This window comes from Gouania willdenowi, chromosome 21, assembly GCF_900634775.1.
Source record: "Gouania willdenowi chromosome 21, fGouWil2.1, whole genome shotgun sequence".
Taxonomy (NCBI): Eukaryota; Metazoa; Chordata; class Actinopteri; order Blenniiformes; family Gobiesocidae; genus Gouania; species Gouania willdenowi.
The window spans coordinates 9,022,062-9,042,553 of record NC_041064.1 but is presented as its reverse complement, the minus strand read 5'-3'; the positions used below and the strand labels follow the sequence as shown (position 1 = coordinate 9,042,553).

General features: G+C 35.8%; 1 protein-coding gene across 1 annotated transcript; it reads left to right on the top strand.

The window, feature by feature from the left end:
- Positions 1-3,990: 3,990 nt before the first annotated feature.
- On the top strand, positions 3,991-18,663 carry pou1f1 (POU class 1 homeobox 1). Its single transcript, XM_028435748.1, has 7 exons — positions 3,991-4,508; positions 7,443-7,595; positions 8,656-8,754; positions 14,799-15,059; positions 15,142-15,306; positions 17,567-17,627; positions 17,726-18,663. Exons 1-7 carry the CDS (start codon positions 4,370-4,372, stop codon positions 17,976-17,978), a joined length of 1,131 nt encoding a protein of 376 aa, XP_028291549.1. The 5' UTR covers positions 3,991-4,369; the 3' UTR covers positions 17,979-18,663.
- Positions 18,664-20,492: the final 1,829 nt, after the last annotated feature.

Here is a 20,492-nt window from a genome sequence, read left to right as displayed (position 1 = left end):
GAACCTTATGTAAATAGCCATCCCTGTCATTTCAGAACGGGATTATTTCAAAACAGAACCATCGCCCTGCTTGTAGACGCTCGTTGTCAGACTTTCTGCAGAGCTGCGTGATGACACGCAGGTTGGAGCAGGATGACAAATGTGCTGCACTCTAGGAATTGAGTTTAAAACTCCCAAAATAAACCTTGATGATATCAGATCCTCATTATTAAGTTAACAAACCAGCTGCTAAGGTTGGTGCCTTCTAATGCCAACTTTAAACACAGATTTACATACAAATGGTGAACAAAATAAATTTTAATCAGAAATGGCAAAGAAAGAGGAGCTTTTCTTTTCAAGTTCATCAGAATCTGTAAACTCTTGTTGTTGAATAAATTATTTTATTGGGTGGTTGACTACATTGAATGTTTATATTTCTCTTGTGTATGCTGTTTTGCATGCACCTGTTTTGATTATCGTGACCGTCGACTCCATCCCACAATGCTGAGATGTGATTGATGAGATCAAGCAGGCATTTTCTGATAACTTTCAATAATTCCTCTGATATCTCGATGCATGCAATTCATCACATTTTTAGGGTTTATTTCTCTGTAATGTAATTAAAAAACTTGATGATTTTGCTCTCACTCTAACGCATGCTGGAATGCTTGAGTCTGAAATCCTTTATGAACTGTGGATGACTTGTGATTAAACTCATTTTGTAATAACTTGCAGCTGAAAAATCTGCTGCAGGTAATGCTTTAATGTCACAGTGGTCCAAAATTATTCAAGCATCCCGTTGTTGTCTCCACGCCACGAGGAATGAGGGCAGCTCTGAGGGGAAAGTAGGATGTGACCCAGTAGTGGAAATCTGGAGTCAGCAAATGGGCCACGGAGTGTAAATGGGGTAAAAACACACGGGAGAGACAAAGTTGAACTGGAACCTAAAATAGATCATCTAAAGCACGTGTCAAACTCATAGCCCGGGGGCATCAAATTCAGCCCGCAGAAGAAAATAAAAATGACAGAAAAAACAAGAATAATTGTGTAAATGAAACTCAATATTTGCAGGTGCTCACAGTTGCTTATATTGCATGATTGTAGTCATTTTTAATGTTAAACAGTTGAAAAAACTCAAAATTCTAACAAATCCTTCAATTTTCCTCAAATTATGACATAATATTTCACTTAACTGAATAGAAATTGGTCACAAAATCTAGGTAATGTAAAGTGAAGATAATGTTGCAAGTGATGATTTATCATTTTTGGCTTTGATTTTGCCAGTTTTACATATTTTGTATTTTATGCATAAGTAGAAATATTTTTTTATATATAAAATAGATTTCTGCTGTTTTGATTCTAACGTATTACTGTTAGTTTCATGTCACAGATGTTAGTTCTATCTACGGTGTTTATAATACATTTTATTTGTATAGCGTTTTTACAGTGCTCAAAGACGCTTTCAGTAAAATGCTCCCAAAATTTTTGAGACTTTAGGTTGGTTCATCTAATGTTGCTCAATTCTTCTTCACAATGGAAATGGTAAAGCGGCACTGCAACCAGCAGTTCATGTATGGTACTGCAGCAAAAATCAAGCAAAAAAGTGGCCGCAGGCCTAATTTTTTCATGAATTTACGACATGCAACGACGCGTCAATGCAAATTTTTGTAGTGAACATGATCAATTTTGTTACAAATCATGTTAGCATTATTGTATATCTTACACACACACAAATCTCAAGACGTTTTATAAATTTAATTTTATTTTTTCACTGCGTTGTGAGAGTAGACTCTCTGAGTCCAAAATTAAACTGCGCCAGAGCAAGTTGCATCGTGCTTGCCACCCACAAGCTTATTTTTCCACCTGCTGCCCACCTACATTAACACTCCGGAGGCAGAGCTAAGGATAAACACAAATACTCACAGACACAACAGAGTGTACGCAATGGCCACACTCTTCAGATTAACCTTTATCTGTCCTGTTGAGACTTGGTGAATTCCCCTGGAGCAACTCTGCGTTCAGCACAATGTGTGCTACGTCACATCGAAACAATACTTTTTTTTCTTTTTCTTCCATTCAGCCTGCAGTAATGCCACAAGACAAATCATGTACTTGATCGTGAAAGGCCAGAAACAAAAAGGAAACAAGTGGTGCCTTATTACATCTGTGTCAATTCAAAAGCCAGAGGTGTACAGAGTACTGATTTATCATACTCAAGTAGAAGTACTGTTGGTTTCAATTGTACTCAAGTACAAGTAAGTCATATAATAAAACACTCAAGTTTAGAGGTGAGCAAACTTTTACCACATCGGGGCCACAAAAATGTGGTTTTCTGATCTGAGGGCCACATTATTAACAATCATGTCAGCGTTTATAGAATAATGACCAATCAGAGTATTAATACAGATAAAAACAATGAGTTTGTGTTGTCATTCCATGTGTTTTTGGTGTAATTCATTGTTTTGTTTTGTTTTTTGTGGTCGTTTTGTGTATTTTTCTCTAATTTTGCACTTTCTGATGATGTTTTGGGTGTTTTTACTTTCACTTTGTGTGTTTTTGAGGTCATTTTGCATATTTTCCTCTCATTTTATTTTGTTGTTGTTGTTTTGTGTGTTATAAATCAATTTGTGTATTTTTCTTGTTATTTTGCCAATTTTGAGGCATTTTTGTGTATTTGTTTTCAGTGTTTTGTTGCCCATTAGTGTGTTTTTGGAGTCATTTTGCGTATTTATGTTGTCATTTTGCGTATTTATGTTGTCTAGTGTATATTTCTGTAATTTTCTATGTTTTTTGAAGTCATTTTGCTCAAGTACAAGTAAAAAATAGCTCAATAAATAGTACTAAAAGTAAAAATTACAAGTTACTTTCACCTACCCACGTTTATTTTTAGTTTCGTTCCCTTGCATATACAGTTAACATCTCGTAAATTAACTTAAAAAGGAAGAGACCACATCTTGCATAATTGGAACTTAATTTATTTTCCACAAAGTCATCTGTACAAAATAAAAGGTTTGTCAAAAAGTACAATTTTCTTTTGAAATAAAATACCACCAATTAATTCAATTTAAAATTAAAAAAATAATAATAAATATGAACACATTTATGAACTCCAAAACTGAGAATTCAATGTTATTTGATTTTTTTGTCATTTCACAATGTCTAATGATCATTTTAAAACAAAAAATAATAATTTACTCACTAACGGTGGGGCGTAGAAATGTAATGAATTACTTTACTTCTTTTCAAACGTACTTAAGTACATGTAAAATGACTGATTTAGAATTATACTTAAAAAAAAAGTACAAGTACCCATAAAAGCAACTCAATTACAGTAATGTGAGTAGGTGTAATCTATTACTTTCACCTCTGATAACCAAGTGCAAAAAAACAGCTTAAATATATAAAAAACAAATCTCATAATCCATTAATGATACAACTACATTCACAAACCCGCACTTTGAGTGAAACCACCATACATCAATGATATTTCAAGTTGGAAAACAAACTAAAAAGTACATTATAAGATAATATATGTAATATTTAAATTAGTATTATAGAAGCGATACAGATTTGGCCAAATCAGTTACTAATCCGTTAATTAATCCGTTACTTTCCCCTCTGCCAGTTAGCATGTGTAAAAACAAAACAAAAATGACATTAACGTTGAAATACCAATTAGGGGAGTTTTCTTCACTCTTCAATTACTTAAGCTCTGTCTTGTAATCGCGGAGAGAAACGAGGAGAACTCGTAAAAGAGGAGAAGGTCGGGTTTCTTGCCTGCTCTGTATCCTAATCCAGGATTTGGAAACAGGATGAGAAGAACACAAGTAAAGTGCAACCGAAAGCAATTACAGCACTGACTGGGATTTGGTGGGTGGAGAGTAAGCAGTTCAACGGAAAATGGGGGATCTTTTAAAGTCTACAGGGTGGGTGTTTGTTTGCTCGTAGGTGGGTGGGATGTATAAATACCTGCAGTACACATGGGCTGAGAAATCCTGCGGGTGTGCCAGATGGGTTAGCATCCATCATCGTAAATGTAGGCAGGAAAGACCTTAATGAGAGACAGATCTGCACAGATAGGGGAGTCCAGTTTAATCTGACCCTGCAGATTGTTCCGAAATTAAAGTAAAGTTAGTTCCAGGCCTAAAACTAAGAGGAGTTTGTTCAGGGTAAAGAGTCTTAAGAGTAAAGTGGAGAACTCAGAGGTGAATGGAGACGGAAGACAAGACGGAAGGCAAAACAAACCAAATTGGCAAAAAGACAAAACGAGAAAATTCAATCTGCGATTAACTCTGCAAGAAAACCCTCAGCGAAGCAACAATGAAAGAAGGCCACAGACCGTGAATTCAACCATAATAACTCCCTTCATCCAGTCCTTCTCAAAGATCCCATGACCAAAATGGCATGCCAAGCTTTCGGTGTCGACTCTTTCAACCCACTGGCGGGAGACTCACCATTACCGATGCTCATGCACCACAGCGCGCCCGGCGACTGCCTGTCAACCACCGCTCACAGCATGGTGTCTGCAGGTAAGCTGCACCAAAAGTCTTTTTCTACCTGCAGAAGTAACAACTTTTTCTGGTATAGAAAACACTGTAGTGGCTTCTTTGCCCACTGGTGGTTTCACAAAATTGCTTTTAGAAAGTAGAGACAAGTTCTATTGCAAAATAACTCAGTTTTTATGGATTTTCAGAACAAAGTTGGGTTACTTTTGAGAGGTGATGTCCTCCCTTGGTCAAAGCTGTCAAAGTTTATTGTGACTCAAATCACCTGAAGTAAATCATGAAAAAACTTTCACAAGTATATAAAAAAAACTAAAAACAAACAGATTTTTCTACTTTTACATTTTTTTTTTTATTTAAAAAGACATGCTGTTTGAACTCGATATGTAACAACAACCTGAGATGTAACAAGATCTGAACTGTTATTAATAAAACCCAAAATTGTAAAAACTGGTCAATAATGTAGCAAAAGTCCTGAGGCAAAACATTTTCCCCTAATTGTTTAATAACTGTATTACATCACAAGGCGAATCAATGATTTATGGATTTAAGAGCTTATTTCTTCAATAAGTTTCATGTAGAGGATAGTATCATACTCAAATAAGTATACGTACATATGTGTATGTGTGTCTAGATATACACACACATACACACACACAGACATATTTCAAAAAATTATATATATATATACATATATGCATATATACTTCTTTTTTCAACTTTTTTATACTGTATAAAGCCAAGATAAAGGCAAACAGTTTTGATGTTTTGGGCTCAGCATCTTTTATTGCCCAGTTATTACATTTTGAGTTTTATTACTTTTTTTTTTGGGTCGTTGTTTCATATCGGGCTCTAACACATGCTCTAATGGAGGATTATCCTGTCACTTGATTAGTCTGTCAGACAAAGACACTAAAAATTGTTATTATATGTGCTTTGGCAGAGCCTGCGTCATGTTTGGTTGACATAATAATGGTAACGTTTTTAGAAACTGCAAGGAAAATAGTGGATGCAAATTCATATATAATCATTCTCTATCTACGTATCTGCCCTTCTCTGTAAATGGTTCCGTGTTGTAAAGAAAACTTCCAGGATGTGTTTAAAAAAAAAACAAATGTAAAAAGATTAGAACACATTTTTTAAAAAAAAATGTTAAAGAAAAAAACTATCTGGGGAAATATGTATTTATTAATTGCCTTTTATGACTTAATTTGCTGTATCATCACATTTTGACCTTACTTAAAAGCTAGAAAGTCCAGCAGCAGAAGCAAATCCAAGTATTTTAATACAGTAGATGTTGTATACAGTATTATAACTACAAGTTTTTTATCTCTTATTCACACTGTCCTTTGTACTGAAATAATGTAATGTAACAGTAAGTGTTCATTAGAGCTGGAGCTACCGTCAGCCTGCATAAAAAAGATGAATACATAAGTAACCATGAAATTAGCACAAGAAGCATTTATGAAAATAAAAAAAAAAACCCTCAGCAGAGAACTTTTTACTACCGTACTTTTAAAGCAGCAGAGCTAAGATATACATCACAGAAGCATATGTTTACATTTGGAATGACATCTGTGTTTAAAATTCTACCATTACCTCATTCTCATTGACAGATAAAGCATGTTTCAGGTTTAATCTCTTTTTAATTACATAAAGTGACGTATATCATAAAAATACTTGTGTGGGTGATAGTTATAACCACTACCGTACAATTACAAACTTTGTAGAAATTGCATTTTGCACTGATGCATTAAGGGAAACCTTGGCTATGATAGAGGACGCGTCCTCTGGTTGTTGGACGCGTGCATTGGATGGGACACTGTACGGCACTTTGGAAACACTTTAAGTGCTAATTAAAGTGATACATTTGACAAGTTCATTTAAACTTAAACTTAAAAGGTTGGATGACTGACGACAAGTACTTTTTGATAACAGTTAAATTAAAGTGACTGAAACATAAAGTTGCATCAACTCAATTATTTTCAGTTGTTATGACTCAAAGTTTTCAGTTTTCAAACCACTGGAATAAGTTCACAGAACTCCAAAAAAAGTACACAACCACACCATTTTTATGGTAACCAAATTAACACTAACAAAGTTTGTGTTGTCATTGTTTTAAGCACACATTTGTCAAATATGCCGCGTTTGTTTACTTAAAAACATGTGACTCAAAATGTCATTTTTTTAAGGCAATTGATTGCCTCAATTAAATTGAGTTTAACTAATTTAATATATCTTTATCTATTTTGTTTTACTATTATTATGATTATTATTATTATGATTATTATGATTATGATTATTATGATTATTATGATTATTATTATTATGATTATTATTATTATTATTATTATTATTATTATTATTATTATTATTATTATTATTATTATTATTATTTTTGCTTCAGAACAACCCAGCAACAATAATAATAATAATAATGATAAATATAAAGGATGAGGGATAAATAAATGATACATACATACATACATACATACATACATACATACATACATACATACATACATACATACATACATACATACATACATACATACATACATACTGTACATATCCAAAATAGATATACTAAAAGTGAGAGGAAAAAAGGGAAATAATAATAATAACAATATATATATATATTTTTTTTTTTTTAAACTGTAAGAAAGGAGGATAAATTATAGTTATGGAGCCCAGGTGAACTGAGGGGGCCAGGCCCCACGGACACTGGGGGGTCTGAGGGGGACCCCACCCACGGGGGTCCTCTATACCTCTTGACTTAATATATCTAAAAGCCAACAGTATATTCCTGCTCACTCCCTTTTAGCACACTAAAATGTTAAAATGTAATATAAAAATACATAATATATATTCATGAATTAAAAATAAATAGAACAAAATGTAATTTTAAGATGGTAACATGTAACCATGTTTTCTATCCACTGTGTGCGTGGGCATCACCAGGGCTGACTCTGGGTCACACCTCCAAGCGCTCCCACATGCACCTGTCTGCCTCCTCCCTTGGCAACCACCTTGGCAACGGCCCCCCCAGCTTGCATTACCCCGTCACCCCGAGTCACTACAGCAACCAGCAGGCCACCTATGGCATGATGGCAGGTGAGTGAATGGAACCAGGATGGTAGAATGTGTGACAGCTTTACACATGACAGCTAATGTTTCTGTTGTTTCAACGAAAATTCAATTTTTCCTACATTACTCCCATTCCTGCCACTTCTCCGTCAAATTTCAATGACTTTTCTGCACATTTGATCCACTTTCAAGACAATTTTGGCATTTATAAATCTTTTCCACCACTTGTCCCATCTAATGTGGCATTATTTGACCCATTATTGTCACTTTTTATCTATTTTCACCCTAATTCATGCTTATTCTTGGCAATTTAACCACATTCACGATTTGTCATGCCCATTAGTTTCCTGCAACTACACCAAACGTGCTATATTTTAGCCTGTTTTATCACTTTTTCTAGTCATATTTTTGCTCATTATAATGCATTTTCTACAATACTCCCATTTCTGCCACTTCTCCATCAAATTTCAATGCCTTTTCTGCACATTTTTCCACTTTCAAGACATTTTTTATAAACCCTGTCCATTTTAACCTCTTTTCACCATATTTCATGCTTGTTTTGCCAATTTAACTACATTTCACCACCTTTTAAACCATTTTTAGTTCTGATTAAAACAAGGATTTACATCTTTAAGATGACTATACACTATGGCGCAAATAATAATAAACTTCCTTCCGATAAATTCAGATAAATAAATCAATGTGGTCATCACAGATTCGTAGAATAATGTGTAACAACTTGTTGTTTTGTCATCATTATTTTTCCATCAGATTCAGTTTCAAAGTGCATTTTTTCTTGTTCATATTTGTTGATGAAAGCTTCATTTCATCCATCTATCATGCAGATTAAAGAGTTGAGCAGTAGCTGTCAAACATTAGTTTGTGACTAAGGTTTCTAAATAGAAATCTCACTTAAGGAGCAGCACTGAAACATAAAATAACTGGAGCTGATTGCAGCAAAGCTTGGATCACCGTGTCGTACTGAGAAAGACAGTTAATACTATAAGGCTTTGACATGGATCACTGCACAGATCTCAGTGCACGTAGAAACAATAGTGTGCTTTAATGGCTCTCGTTCTCTCTGCAGCACAGGAGATGCTCTCAGCCAGTATCTCTCAGACTCGTATCCTGCAGACCTGTGGCGTCCCTCACCCCAACATGGTGAGTGGTGCAAACCCACTGCAAGGTAAAGATCCAAAGCGCACACACACACACACACGCACACACAGCCATGAAATTGAGCAGAAAATCTCTTTACCTTCCATTTAATTCGAAATCTGCCAGACTTAAAATCAATTTCGGCCCTGATTGCAGTGCCTGAGCTTTTCTATGAGTTGTTCAGCTGTTAAGGAGGACCGTTCACTTCTTTTGGCTCCTGGTAAATAAGATAAGAGTAGTGAAAAATCATTGTTGGAATGGTAGGAATCATGTCTATACTGGTGCACAGGAATGGGGATTAAAAAACCAGAAAACGCTGACTGTAGAGAACATGTTCGAGTCAAATTAAGTTCCATCTGCTGATTTGCTCACATTTACATATTTTAATTTTACAATTTCATGACGATTGAAACAAGACCTACCAGTATTAGAACCAAAGAATTTGCTTCATTTGAAATTAAACTGAAATAATTAATGCAAATATTACTTTTTTAACACCCAAGGTAAGAAAATAGAGGTATTTTTATTTGTTTTATTAGGGTTAGGGATGTTTTCTCTATAATTTACTGCAGCTTAGTTGTAACATTGTGTCCTTTATTCCAAAGGACAGGCTAGAATACTGATCATTTTGCATATGATAACAAAGAGGTAACAAATACAGAAAAAAAAAACAATGTAAAGGATGTGCATTTCCAAACAGTAGCGCTGTTATATCATCACAATATCATCACCAGAATGCAAAATTATACGAGAATGTCAACGTTGAGGACAAAAGAACAAACATTTCCAAGACAAACCAAGGGAAATAAATGTTTTTTTTGACAACTCGTCTCGCCGTATGCGTGGCAAAGATAATATGTATGATATATAAATATGTATTTATTCTAAAAGCTCACTCTCCTTCAACTTTACACTCCACCCTCCACCATGGCTGTTTTTCACCACCGCTTCTCTTTGCATTTCAATGCTGTAAAGCAGGATAAACGCAACCTGGCCGTTCAGACAGTGGTCCATTGCATTGATTAAGGACCACAAATGAAGTGGCTTGGGTCGGATTTGTAAAAAAAATCAGATTTGGGTCATTCCATATCATTTCAACAAATTTACAGGACATCCCATGGAATTCTGTCTCAAAAATTGCACACATTTTTACCAATTGCTCCATAATTATTAAATCAATTTTCAGCTCCATATATCTCGGCAACACCACCACATAGAAAACTGAAATTTGCTTTAGTTATACAGCTCCACCCACTCTCTCAGAATATACAAAAAGATCTGCTATAAATCATTTCTGGTGGACATGCCGACTCCTCAAAATTGGAAAAAAAGTTTATCTGGGTTTCGGGCTCCAACATGTTTGTGTCTTCAGTAAACAACGTTGCATATGCCTCAACTGTCTGTAATTTGATCAGCTTTGAGCAATGTACATTGACTGTTCATAACACTAATGGTTAGATAGATATATACATTGGTTCTTGGGTGACAGTCTCTTGAAATCCATAAAAATACTATTTTTACTATTTTCATTGGTCCATAACTGTACGTGGGAATGTCAGAAAAAAATCTGATTATTGTTTTGATTTATCGTATAAAGACTCTTTCTTTGTATATAAAACCGTTTTTCTTTATGCAACTTCTTGTTTTTATTTTGGACCCAAACTTTGGGTTATTTCAACACTCGAGGCCATTAAGCTTGCCTCTGTGTTTTATAATCATTTATTGTCTATTTGTTTTTAAATAGTTAAATCTTTGGGTCACGGGTCACTTTTGCCTGCAGTCTGAACGCACCCTGTTGATGTTGTTGGTATTGGGTTAATGATTTGGTTGTTGCTGTTGTGCTAAGTCAATCATTCCTGGTTAAATCGATCCTAGCGGGCTACAATCCTCCAGGTTAGATGCATCTTCAGCATTCTGATGAAGATGACATCATGTAGCTCTTTAGAAACCTGCCGATGAGCTTCTGCTTGGAAGGTATAGGAGCTATAAAAAAAAAATTTAATTAAAAAAACTGCAGAATAGCAGCCCTCGAGGACCCATTGGACATAATCCATAAAATGCTAATGTTTAACAAAATGATGTAAACGCATCAAGGTGGTGATTTTATGTTTGTTGTAAATTGACTGTGTATACTAAAGCATTAGTTGAGCATCTCCCATCATTGTCCGGAAAAAAAAAAAAAATTAAACTGGAGAAAACACACGTGTGTGCTTTCACGAAGCCAAAAGGTCCAATAACTGCCCAATCTGTCTCCACACACAGCAACACAAACAAGTGTTGTGTTCACTGCAGCGTAAACCTATGTAAAAACCCCCTGGAGAACATCAGCACAGCCATCATCAGACTCTTTCTTTCTGCAGCATAAGGCGCCTCCAGCTGAATCCACTGCTCACTGTAGTACCCCTACCCAGGGGTTCAAAGTTTCCTAGATATTCCCTCCCATCAATATTAAAGTCCTGAAAAGCTGTGCTTGCACTGCTGCGAAGCTTGTTTGTAGATGTTTTCAGTTTACAGTGAGGACTAGGTCAACTTATAAGCGCAGAGGCTTTAAAATGTCATTAGTAAACGAGTAAATGTCTTGGATTTGCATTTAAAGCTGAAAAATACAAATTTATGCCTTATATAAATCCGTGTAAAGCCAAAGGTCAATGTGGCCTTTTTGCTTTTCTTATCCAAACAACGCGTATTACATTCCAAATGCACAAAGAAAATATTGAGGTAAAACATGAAGTAATTTGTTGTAGAGAGAGGGCTTTTCACAGTAAAGGCACACACATTCTGAGCTGGCAGCTAAGTGAGCTAATTTAAAGCCAGAGACCCAACCTCTGCCTGACACATTCAGCACAAAGGAAGATCAATGAAGCGTGAAGTTTGGATGTAGAAGCAAAGCCAGTGTTGCTTTCAGGCTGGTCTGTACATGGAAGTGAACAATCAAACAGGTCAGCGATGGCACTCTGAAGCTCCTCACCTATGACCAGGTTGATGACTATGATCTGCCATTGCGTCTAGCTTTTCTGTCAGTGTGTTCTTCTCGCTCTCTGCCCCAGAGCCCAAACAGAGGGAGTGAAGCGGCACATATCACTGATGTCAGACAGTATTAGGCTACATGTGACTCTGCGTGTGCAGGCTTTTGTTTCAGAATTCTTAGGTTGAATAAAAGAGAAATGAAAATGGAAAACATGATGTATTCGTTGTGAGAGCGTCCAAATGCAATAATCAAACCAAGTCAAGGAAACTTCAAAGGAAACACCTGCTGCATTTTGCTGATTGCTTTGATGTTTCCTTGACTTCCGTGAAGTAATTCCAGCAAGATTCATTTTGTCTTCTTTTTTTTAATTAAAGAAACCATAACATACTATTTAAATCTTGCGGTAATTACTACACGGAAGTCAAGGAAACTTTAAAGGAAACATCTTCTGCATTTCCTGATTGCTTTGATGTTTCCTTTAAAGTTCCTTGACTTCTGCACAGTAATTCAAGGAAGGATATTTTGTCTTCTTTTTGAATAAAATAAACCTTAACATACCATTCAAGTTTTGCTGAAATTACTACATGGAGGTCAAGGAAACTTCAAAGGAAACATCAGCTGCGTCTGTTGATTGTTATGATGTATCCTTTAAAGTTTCCTTGACTTCCGTGTAGTAATTCCAGCAAGATTCTTTTTGTCTTCTTTTTAAATTAAAGAAACCATTACATACTATTCAAATCTTGCTGCAATTACTACACGGAAGTCAAGGAAACTTCAAAGGAAACATCTTCTGCATTTCCTGATTGCTTTGCTTTTTTTTTTTTTTTGACAAAAGAAACCACAACATACTATTTAAATCTTGCGGGAATTACTACGCGGAAGTCAAAAAAACTTCAAAGGAAACTTCAAAGGAAACATCAAAGCGATCAGCAGACACCTCTGACGAAGACTGGCAGTTGCCAGTCAAAACATGTCAGGAGATCAAAGTAAATTTCCTAAGGAACGGTTGTCTGAATAAATGAAACCTTAACACACAATCTTAAATACAACTGATCACAATATATGTTCATGCTATCTCACCTGAGCTCTGACAAATTAATCAACATGATGGAAGAATTTTTAAAAAAAAACTTCCACATGTGAAATAAACCTTTTTTAAACTTTTTTGTTTTTTAAAATCTCTCAGTGCACAATAACAATACAAAGATAGTATATCAATAACAGTACTTAATGATGCATAGTGTTGTTGCTTTGTACTGTAAAGTCAGTAACACAGGAGGGGAGTATTGCATAGTTCTAAAATCAATAATTTCACCAATGATGCAGGGCAGTGGTTCTCAAACTTTATTCTACTAATAAAGAACAATATGATTTTAAAATAAATCATGAAAATCAATGGAAATTGACCTGGCATAAAAATAAATAACAATATTGTGGAAAATAGGCATGCTCCTGACTTCTTTTTTTTATAAAAAATTGTAAAATATTTTAATTTAATTTAAAGAAATTGTACTTTTCCAACTGTCATTTTTTATTTTATTTTCTATATTATTCTGTTACACCTTTTTGGTCCTAACTTATTGTTAGAGAAACACTATTACAGAGTATTTAACTGGAAAATATTCACAAAACACCAAGAATGAAGTGGGAATGAAAAATAATGAATCAATCGAAATATGTAATTTTGTCTCTTTGTGTGACAGGCATTGTGTACAGATTCTACAGCCGTGCACTCAATCTATTAATTCATTCATCCATCCATCATAAATATCCATTTGTCTCTGCTTAATGCTGTAGATAGCAAAAACTATAAGAGAAATTCATGCACAACCGGTTGCCTCTAAACAAAGATTATAAAACAATAAAATTTAGGTTAACTTAATATCTGATCCTATGTGCATATTATAACTATTTTGATGCTTTGGCTATTTTACGCAGTTCAGACCACACATCACATTTAAATTTTAACATCACATTTGGAATTACATTGAGTCATGGCTGTCATTTGTCATCAATCTTTAGTACGTATGAGTCATCAGTGATTAGGAGCATCTCTCACCTCCCAATCAGACAGACGATCATTAACAAGTCAACCAACTGTTAAAATAAGCAGCTCGATCTGAGCCTGAATGTGTCATCATGTCGAATAAAATAGAGAAGAACCTTTCATAACACAAGGATCTACTCTAAACATGTTACAGCTGTAGACCAGTGTTCGTTTTGTTAGCAAAATTTGATTTCGTTTTAATTCCAGCACGATTCTTTTTGTCTTCTTTTTGAATGATTTGTTAATGTTTCATTTATTCAGACAGCTGTTCCTTATGAAATCCACATTGATCTAAAAAAGAAGACAAAAAGAATCTTGCTGGAATTACTACGCTGAAGTCAAGGAAACTTCAAAGGAAACATCAAAGCGATCAGCAGAAGCCTCTGACGAAGACTGGCAGTTGTCAGTCGAAACATGTCAGGAGATTAAAGTGGATTTCCTAAGGAACAGGTATAGAATCAATTCAACCATAACACATTGATTTAGTTTTAGTCACAGTCTTTTCACTAAAATGCAAGTTAGTTTTAGTTTTTAATTTTGTCATCAGGGCTATTTAAGTTATTTTCTCGTTTTAGTCAAAATTTAAAGCTTTTAAAAAAGAGATTCAATTAGCATTGATCTACCTGATATTAGATGGTATTTGACATTTGATGTAATCGATATATTGAGTCGTTACAAACACAATCATCTTAATTCCTATTGGATCATTTAACGCTTTCCGTGCAACAAAAGTAGTTCTTTTAATATTTTCATTAGATACCCTCCAAAAAAGAAACTTAGATCTGATTGTATTTGTTTTGTGGTGATTTAGTAAATAAATGAAATTGCGAAATAAAGCCTAAAATGAAGTTTTGGTTTTTCTACAGGTTCAGAGGTTTAAAACACAAGACTGTAGTCGGCTGCCTTTACAGCAGTTTACAGAGCCTCCTAGGAACACATCAAAGAAATTTTTATGTCAAAATAAAAGCTCTAAGTATACACGTGGGAATAGGGGCCACGCAGCTTCTTCTTCTTCTTCTTTTTCCTCTCTTATACCAGCCCTTCTCTCCCTCTCCAGGGCCTTTAACGCCTTGCTTGTACAAGTTTCCAGATCACAGCCTTGGCGGTGGTTCATGTGCACTAAGCCATGGCTTCTCCTCACTGCCCTCGGCCCTGCTTTCTACTGACGAGGCCCCAGGGGGCCCCGGAGTCGAGATAAAAACTGATTCCCAGAGAAAGAGCTTACAAGAACCAGAGGACGCTCCTGCTATGGACTCCCCACAGATAAGAGAGCTGGAAATGTTCGCCACTGACTTCAAAATACGAAGAATCAAACTGGGTGATGATTTAAAGTGACGATAGTAATTGAAAGTACACAACAACAACATATCTAATTTGGCCTTTTCCTGTGTGGATTCCAGGTTACACTCAGACTAACGTGGGTGAGGCTCTGGCCGCGGTGCACGGCTCAGAGTTCAGCCAGACCACTATCTGCCGTTTTGAGAATTTGCAGCTGAGCTTTAAGAACGCCTGTAAACTCAAAGCTATTCTGGCGAAATGGCTCGACGAAGCTGAACTCGCTGGTGGTGAGTCAAACATTCTCTTATTTGCCTCCATTCTTCATCAACATTTTCAAAAAAGCCTTGGATACCACATCTCTTTAAAAATACAAACAGATAATTTCACATTTTAAAATTAAATTCTAAAGTCCTAATCCTTGTGTGAAGGTTTATCATCATTTTCAGAACAAGTAATTATTGGGAATGGAACAATTTCAACATTAAAGCTACTTTTCATTTCCACGTTTAAATGATATAAAAGTATGCAGTATATAAGGTACCGACAATATCCTATCAATACGTGACTGGTAGGGATTATATTTATTATATTTGGGGAAATCTTGTCAAATATTTTGAGGATTGAACAAGACTTTGGAAAAAAATTAGGGTTTCTTTCAACAATTTGAAAGTAAAAATGACTTGTTACGGTGAAATTTACGGTTACCTCATCTTTGACTTGAAAACACACTCTGCGGTGATAAATGATGAAGACCAGACAGGAGAGATGATGAAGTAATAAAAAAATGATTTAATCTAAACTAAATAAAAAGGTACAAAGCGGGATGGACAAAGAAGTGGTCTCCTCTGGCCAGAGGAGAGGAAGGGACCAAAAGTTCCTTTCACACACATTTATATCCCACTGTCCCACCTCCCCCCTTCCACAGACAGCAAAGAAGAGACCAGGGGGGGAAGGTCAGTCTGCCGGAGGTGACACCTCCGATGTCGGGGTGAAAGTTAGATGTGTGTGAGTGAGTGTGTATGTATGTGTGTATGTGTATATGATGTATGTGTGTGTGTGTGTATGTGATGTCTGGGGTGGGTTTGGACGTGCTCTGGCCTTGGAGATTAAACTGAGGCCAACTGACATTCCTTTAGAGAAGCTGTATCATGGGAGTATGGGCCTACTGACTTTGCAGGAAGAGGAAAAGACATCAGACAGGAGTGGAAAGTTACAAATCGGGGTATTAAGTTGAATGAGATCAAAAAGCAAATATATGAGTATACATAATTAATCAATTTTGCCACCACAGACTTCTATTGTGTTATACAAGCATGGAAAAAATGCCAACCCCTACAAATATTGTAGAGTTTCATTGAATTTGTGAAAAATTTGCAAATTTGATCATTGTAAAGTTGAAATTTATTTTAACTGTATTGTTTTTGCATGGACGCCAATATTTATGATTGGATGTGATACAGTGATTAATTTTTTTTCCTAATTTCTGGTTAATTTAAATAAATATTTCTCTTTTTCTCGTTTCTATTTTTTTTAATATTGTCAAAAATCCCAAGCTGAAGTTCCCATAAAAATTTGGCAGATATTTTACGCCCCTTTACAACCCTACTGAGATATCCACAACTAAATTATTTGGTCATTTACACAATGATTTATGTTTTCTCTTTTTACTTTCCCCTATGGGGCCGATTTGGATGCTTTAGAGCAGTGTTTCTCAAATGGGGGTACGTGTACCCCTAGGGGTACGTGATGGCACTATAGGGGGTACTTGAGAGAGAAAGAGAGAGAGTGGAAAATTGACAAATAAAGTGTCAGTGTTGCTCCCACCCCAGGAGTGAAATGACCAGAAATGATAAAAACTGGAGAAATAAATCTATTCAGGAGCCACAAAATTTGTGTTTTTCAACCCTAGGGTCGGGACCCCATGTAAGGTCACCTGGAGTTTAAATGGGGTCGCCTGAAATGTCAATGCTTTGATTCATCTTTTTCCAATTAAAACAACACAATCTTGAACAACTGGATTTCTATACTTTGACTTTGTGAAATAAAAATCTAGTTGAACTAAAATGCAGTAAAAAAAGATCACTACATACAGTAGCCTTTCTTTCCACTTATTTACAAAATAAGATTCTTTAAAATGTGTGTTATCACTCATTCATTCCATCATTATGCTCTATATATGTTTTTAAATAGTTTTCCAAGCAAAATGTTGTAGTTGGACAAAGGGGGTACTTGGATTTAGAAATAAGAAAAAGGGGGTACATGAGCCAAGAACCACTGTTTTAAAGGACCAGATTTGGCCCCCGGGCCTTGAGTTTGACACATGTGATTTAATGTTCGTAATATTCAGAAGTCAAAAGATGTAAAACGTAATGAGCTATGTATGTTCTATCCAGATTTTATAGTTAAGCGAAGGTGAGTAATGTTATTTCGGCTTAAAAAGATACAAAATCTGGATTTTAAACTTGATAAATCTTGTCTTCAGTGAGCCTATTGTGTTATTATCCAAACAGTAAGAAGTTACATAAACACTAATCCATCTTTCCACAGCCTTATACAATGACAAGATCGGCATGAACGAGAGGAAGAGGAAGAGGAGAACAACCATCAGGTGTGTAGTCGTGTGTGACATTAGTCACACCGACATCACTCAGCTCAGGGTCACAGAGGTCTTTCCTTTCTTTTCTTGACCTTCGTTCCACTCTGTAGCCTTGGAGCCAAAGAAGCCCTGGAGCGCAGCTTTGTGGAGAAAAGCAAACCGTCCTCGCAGGAAATCGCCCGTATCGCCAAAGGTCTGCATCTGGAGAAGGAGGTGGTCAGGGTTTGGTTCTGCAACCGACGGCAAAGAGAGAAACGTGTGAAAACCAGCCTGAACCTCAGCTCCTGTTTGACCAAAATCAGCCCCAGCTGCATAGCACAGATGGGTAAAACACAAAGACCTATGGCAGAATTCAAGTTTTAGCACAAGAATAGGGTTTACCTTTGTTTTTGTTTTTTTCATCGGTCCTATTCTGGGGTAGTGATGACATGTTCAAAAGTCACTTTCATATTATAAGCTAGCATTAAAGAATGACCAATGCAACTGGGGTTAGCGTTAGAATCCACCTCCAAACCAAACAAGGCTTGCTTTAAATTAAGCTTTTAACTGCACTATAGGGATAAACATGTGGGTACACATGTGTATGTAGGCTATGCAAATTTGAAAGGGCTACATTTTTATTTATTTTTTTACATTTCTTTGCCAGCCTCCAGCATTGTATCTGCTTGAACCCCTTCCTGGTACTCTTAAAGGTTATCAGTCATTTGCTAATATTATCAATAATTTGCTAATATTTGCTTGTTCAAATACCAGTCTTGGTTTAGTTTCCTGAAGTTTAGTCATTTTACATCTGTAAGAGTTAGATTTGTATGTTTTTAGTGTTAAAATTAATCTGTTCAGCTTAGATTAGCCTAGCTAATGATTTACAAACTTCACAATACAATATTGGGCTCACGATAACAATGCAATATTTTTATAAAGAGGGAAATGACCACTAGGAATATAAAATGATAAAATAAACAATAGGCCTAACACAAATAAGACTATTTTTCCTATGTGAAGTGCAAAAACCACTGACAACTCATGCCAGTCTAAAATTAAAACCAAATCGTGCCATAATCATTACATTCTTCAAAAAACTGTTCCTATAAATTTAAAAAAAAAAATTAAAACATTAAAATACAACAAAGCCTAAATTTAGGATATGGACATGTTTTTACCTCCTGTCAGAATATCGCGATACTACATGTACCATTGACAATACATTTGACATTTTAATATGGCGATATCTTGTTGCACGATTTATATAGTCCTACCATTACGAGCTATAGCTACACACAATAACACATGCCTGAACATGTTTCATTTAGCAGGACAAAGATGAATGTTGTGCAGCAGCAGTAACGCACAAAAACACTTGCTTATTTACTTATTGTTATACTTTTTTTTTTTTTTACATGTCCAGTAACATGCTACATTCATCACAGGCTGATTTACTAAATTATTTACTTTAGCTATCCCTTGTTGACTGTTTTCTATTTTATGCTAATCAAATGCTACTACTGCGTAGCCATTAGTGTTAACTAAGTAAGCAAAATTAATATTTCAAACTGCAATTTTGCATAGGAATAGGGTTTTCTTAGGTTAAAAAGATGATTTAAACCACGTGTCAGACTCAAGACCAAATTTGTCCCTTTAAGAACATCAAATTTGGCTCGAATTAGAAAAACAAGAAATATTTTGTAAATGACCTCTACTAATTCAGTTGAAGATATCTCAGCCCCTTTAAATACAAACATTCAATTAAAACCCACAATATTTGTTCAGTTTTCCAGTTCTCATATCACATGACGCCATCATTTTTCTTCTCCATCCATCCATCCTTTCATTTTCAGACTCACTTGTTCCTGTTTTTCAGGGTCGCGGGGGTCTGCCGGTGCCAATCTCCGGCTCTCATTGGGCGCTGGGCGGGGGTACACCCTGGACAGGGCACCAGTCTCATTTTTATTCTCAAATTGTTGAAATTTTCCTCAAATTATCCAACAAAATGTCCCCAAATTCCCAAAATCACGGTAATTTAAGTGATGTTCCAGCAGGGACTGGAGATATACTCACACACGTTCTCATTTACTGTATATTTATAATATGGGTGCATTAATGTTGAATTCGCTCTTGCACTTGAGGTGAAATCGGTCTGTATTTGGCCCCTGAACTGAAATGAGTTTGACACCCCTAATTTAAACAGACATGTTTGTCTGATCCTCAATTTTTAAAATACAAGTCTCTTAGACAGAGGAAGGACATTTCTAATTAATGCAGCACAAAAACATCAGAGGTTGAGGTTGGGGTTGAATTAATTTTTTCATTAGCAGCTGTGTGAGCAACTGACTTTCTGCTGCAGTCGAAATGTCCTCCTGACATTTCTGTACATGCTTATCTGTGCCTGGTTTGTTGAATGAGTGCTCAGTGTATACGCCTCACAGACCAAACAAAATGTAATCCTTGAGCAGCAGCAGCAGGGTAGCAGACTAGTGCACATGTTCACCATCATGTGCACTCTGCATTGGAAAGGACACAGACTTGCACAGCATTAGGAACTTGCTAATGCTATAATTAAACCAGGTCTTTTAACTAATGTATTTCATGTTTGTGCACGTTCATGTACTTGGTGTTAATTGTGTTTTGTAAAAAGGGTTGTTTAACCTATGTAGCTTGTGTTTTACAAGTTTTACCAGAACCTATTTATTTTAGAGTTAATATATCGTGTTGCTCTGCTTTACTGTGTATACAACCTCCTTGATTAATGTTCTTTAGTCAGCAGTATGTGGAGCTCTGACAGCAAATGAATGTGTGCGCTTTTGTTTCCACAATGTAAGACAGCTTTAATTTGTCTTTTTTGTTCCATTATATTTTGCATTCATGTGTTTTCGCCTTGGC